Source organism: Condylura cristata, unplaced genomic scaffold, assembly GCF_000260355.1.
Source record: "Condylura cristata isolate star-nosed mole 26May11 unplaced genomic scaffold, ConCri1.0 scaffold00003, whole genome shotgun sequence".
Lineage (NCBI taxonomy): Eukaryota > Metazoa > Chordata > Mammalia > Eulipotyphla > Talpidae > Condylura > Condylura cristata.
The window spans coordinates 76,644,129-76,648,569 of NW_004567104.1; the positions used below are offsets into that span (position 1 = coordinate 76,644,129).

General features: G+C 54.7%; 1 protein-coding gene across 1 annotated transcript in view; it reads right to left on the bottom strand.

Annotated features, from left to right (window-relative positions):
* Positions 1 to 486: 486 nt before the first annotated feature.
* The window catches only part of HMGN1 (high mobility group nucleosome binding domain 1), an 8,919-nt gene continuing 4,964 nt past the window's right edge, over positions 487 to 4,441 (bottom strand). The window contains exons 2-6 of the mRNA XM_004675547.2: positions 4,261 to 4,293; positions 4,147 to 4,176; positions 4,025 to 4,075; positions 1,729 to 1,857; positions 487 to 621 (exon numbers count right to left, since the gene is read on the bottom strand). Coding sequence (XP_004675604.1) covers positions 574 to 621; positions 1,729 to 1,857; positions 4,025 to 4,075; positions 4,147 to 4,176; positions 4,261 to 4,293 — 291 coding nt within the window. The 3' untranslated portion in view covers positions 487 to 573. The remainder of the gene's footprint in view (positions 622 to 1,728; positions 1,858 to 4,024; positions 4,076 to 4,146; positions 4,177 to 4,260; positions 4,294 to 4,441) is intronic.

Genomic DNA, 4,441 nt, shown 5'->3' on the forward strand with positions numbered 1-4,441 from the left:
TAACCTTTGGAGCAAATTTCCCTAACTGGACGTCGAGCACCAGGACCCTCAGATGCTGCCGGCTGACGCCGCCGCCTCGCTCACACTGCTTAGCGCCACACGCTACCGGCAGCCCCGAGCGGCCGCCGAGCGCGCGGCACTGACGGAGCCGGGCCCAGGAGTGGCTTTACTCAGGACACAACTCACTGGGAAGACGACGAGGGAGCAGACGTGACTCTAAACACCGAGACGGTAAATGCACGACCGGGGCGACAAACTGCCGCGTAGGAGCTTTGTACAGCCGGACGTAAAACTCCCCGTCAGGGAATGCTAAGCAGACACCCAGCCGAAGCCTCCCGTATTCAATACCCCGCTGTTTTCTGGTTGTACCAAAAAATAAACAACCAGCAAATGATTTCACCTCTTAAAAAAAAGCATTTACACTTAAAAAATGGGATGAGGTGGGTTTCCCTCCTTCTTAGAAATGTTTCTAGAGCTACTAAAAAACTTGCATTTACAAAATAGTTGATAAAAATATTCCTCTGGATTGTACAAGAAGGGAGCTGGCGCACTGGTAAGACATGGTACGTGACATTAATCAGACTTGGCTTCTTTCTCGCCGGCGGCGTCCGAGGCGGGACTCTGCAGAGAGAGGACAAAGCACCGTCAGGCGGACTCCGGCAGCACCGCTGCACCCGACGCCCCGCTACTCGCAAATCCCCCACTCTGAATTCACCGTAGCCCCCGGGTCTCACGCCAGCGCCCGCTCGGCACCCGCCGCGAGCACACACCTCCTTGCTCTCACTGTAGTGTCAGGGTCACCTAGAGCAAAACCCGACATCTCGCCGATGGTGTTCCTGATCGTGCTCTCTGGTCTACACCTGCTAGGGTGACAGGCTGCAAGGTGCCAGCTCAGCGCTAGTGCCCAGAACAGCCCGACCGAAGCTCCCAGTGTTACTGCAGAGCCGGAGCGCGTGCCTGCAGGGCCAAGCCCGCCCGCCGCAGCCACCAGGGCCTGCGTCAAGCTCCTCGCTTTCTAGTGGCTCAGTAACAGCACCCCAACAGTATAGATTTGATGGACTGAAAACTAGAAATCGTTAAATGACAATTTCCCAATTTAGGTGTCGCTGATTTCTTGAAGAACTGCCCTGAACATTTAAAAGCTGCTGTTTTCTAGTTTACACAATATAACATCAAAGACTTGCCTTAAGAAAGGTACTTAACCAGATCTTGCAGCTGACTGAAAATGTTTGGTCTAAGTTATTACTACGTCCTAGACGTAGTAATAGAAATGAAGGGGGGAAAAATGTGTCAAATGAGAACACTGACTTGCAGAAGTTACAAGTGATACTCAGAATCCACAAAGGCCACAAAGGTGTGACAGCAGTCTGTGAAGCACTTCTTTAACACAGCCGAGGTGTGAAAGTGTCAATTACAGCTGACGTCGGTCAGTAATTCAAAAGAAAAAAAAAAAAAAAAAAATCAGGAACCACATGAACAACTGCAGCAGGCAACAGAGATCATGGATGTGACTGGTGAATTTCTAAATATATTTAAGTATCTGTCCACATGTCCAAAACACCGTTTTCCTATACACCTGCACATGACATTTACTTAAATAACCTATTCAGCTGGAGTTACAGCACAAAACTTTACAGCACTAGAAAGAAAATGGGCTGTCTCTTCAACTTCGCAGAACTATACAGTTTTATTATTTACTGTCCAGGGCGAGAGCCCAGAGTGCCTCACCTCCTGGCTTTTGGTCTCTCCGTTCTCTGCAGGTAAGTCTTCTTTAGTTTCTGGGTTAGCCACCTCAGCCTGCTTCCCCTTCGCTCCCCTTTTCCCTTTTGCTTGCACTTTTTTGTCTGAAGATTTATCCTGACAGAAGAGGAGCACATTTTAGCTGTAAACTTCACACTGACATTTGTTCTAGAGTGGTGCCACAAAATGGCAAGTTGATGCTACATCACGTGGAGCCTGATCACCCGAGACACCGTGTGGTTCACCCCAGTTACCAGGAAGATGCTGGAAGCCGAGGACATGTGTAGGTCACAGGCCCTCTCCACCTTCCCAGTCTCCCACGTCAGCCCTGGAGAGAACAGGCAGGCCAAGACTACCCAGAGGACGCCCCCCACCGTAACCCTATTCACCCCAGAGCCCCTGAGCATCGACAGTGACCAGACTATCAAGCCAGTACCACGCTGCATGCCAGGTGACTGCGGGCTAGTCAACGCCCTGGGATCTCACAAGCAGCTAAAGGCTCACTCGTAGAGTTTGTTGTTTTCATTTAGGCATTTCAATAATCTGCTAATCACAGGTGTTCCGAGGACAGTCAAAGAGGCGTGTAATTTAAGCCACTTTAAAGCAGTACGGAAGAGGACTTCTGAATTATTTCATCAACAGGAGAGCTTAATTCTTAAATCCCTCATGAAGAAAGAATACAGCACAAACTAGTGAGGTCACCCGTGAGTGGGGTATAGAAGCCCCCACGAGACGGACCAGTGTCGGCCCTGCCTGCCACAAGCATGTACACTCAAGGCTCAGTGCCAGGAGGGAGCAAATGAGTGCCCCTTCTGTGTCCCTGTGGTGCCCCGCGAGGCGAGAGAGCAGGACAACTGCTGGCCCAACCCTCGAAGGCCAGGAACAGACGTCTGGACACTGGCTGCTCCCAGGTGCCTGCCACTGAGTGTCATAACCTCTGCAGCCTGACTAATTTCTCCCTAGCTCGCAACCACTGGTCCTGTGTCGCGCAGTTAACACAGCAAAGCCTTGAAAGAGCAAACAGCACACATACCGACTGAACGCGGTCGCGTGCTCCCCAGCGCACCTCTGCAAGAGCGACTCCTAAGAAAACTCCCGAGTCACGCACCCCTCTCTCCCCACTTCCCTGTGGTGGAACCGAGCAGTTTCTTCCCCTTAAACAACACTGAGACTTACCTGGTGCCCCCACTGAGGTGGAAAAATGACGACTCTATTATATCTGATGTCCCAAACCCAACAGTTGTCTTTGGAAACGAGAAAATGTTAGGGCTTATCGAAAAGAGATTAGAAAAACCTGAGAAGTACAGTACTTCAGCCAATCGTTTACTAAGGCAAAAACTCAAGGCTGTGTGCAGCACAGCACCCCCGCCAACATTCTGCAACCCTGTGCCTGCCAGCCTTCCCCGAGGAACCCAGGACAGGGCTGCAGTGCCTTCTGCAAGAAACTCTAAGGCAGTTTACCACACTTCTCCTCTCCCCACCCCTTTATTTAAAATCACAGAACTGACCTCTGTTGAAGTTTTTTATACACAGCTCGGTACAAGAACAGAAAAATAAGAGAAAAAACCTTCGGTCATGCAACATTGCGATTCTGGGAAACTTTTAGGAGGATGGTAATGGTATAAAGGATTTTTAGGGGGTGGGGAAGGCTTGGGGGACCTGGGGGGTAGTTTTAAGTGAAGCAAATCAATCACCCAGAATTCCCGAAGACCACGCCGCTGTGCTAACGCCTACACAAGGTCAGACCTATGGATGACAGCCCGACTTTCTTTCTCAGGTGATCTGACAGGTAACCAGGCTCAACTCACTGCAGGCGCCTGTCACGTGGACAATCCAAGTGGGTTCCAGAAGCACCCCGCTAAGTCGACCACCGGGGTGTCTGAACGCGGTCCTGCTCCGGGCACCCACCTACTGGGCTCCCAGTCACCCCACAACACACCGCCCTTTCTCCCGCCTTAGCCTCCAAGACTCAAGAAGGTGCAGGGCAGCCCAGAGCAGCCGCGCTCCCACGACGCAGGTGCCTTTGCCGCTGATTCCCCGTCGGAAAGGACCCGAATCCCGGGTAACACGGGGCAGCCCCCACCCCTAAGCCAGGAGGGGTCGGGGCTCCACTGGCCGGACCAGGGAGGAAGCGGTTACCCTAGTCGCTAACACGTGGGTGGCGCGCATGGCATCGCCCGCGCCGTGTTCCTGGACCGGGGTCACTCGGGGCCACGTCTCGGTCTCGGTCGCCCCCGCCAGCCGTCGCGGATCGGGGGTCCCGCCGCCCCCGCGCCAAACCTACCTTTCCTGCCGTCTTCTTGGGCTTCGTCTCCACCTTGGCCGGGACGGGTTTCTGAAAGGCAAGGGTGGGTGAGCCCCGGCCCGGCGCTGGCCCCGTGGAGGCGGCGTCGGGGCGCTACTCACCGCGGACAGCCTGGCCGATCTCCTCTTGGGCTGCGGAGAGAAGGACAATGAGGGCGGGCGCGCGGGCCGGCGGGCGGCTCCCCCCGGACCCCCGGGGCCGCCGCGGGCGCTTACCTCCTCCTTGGCCGCCCCTTCGGCCGAGCTGACCTGCGGGAAGAAGCAGAGGGGAGTGGACGCCGCCCGCGCCCGCCGCGCCCGCCCGCGAGAACAATGCCCGGCCGCGTGACGTCACCGGCTTCCCGCCGCCGCGTTCGAATCGCCCACCCGGCTCCCGGGAGGCCGAATGTTCCAGAAC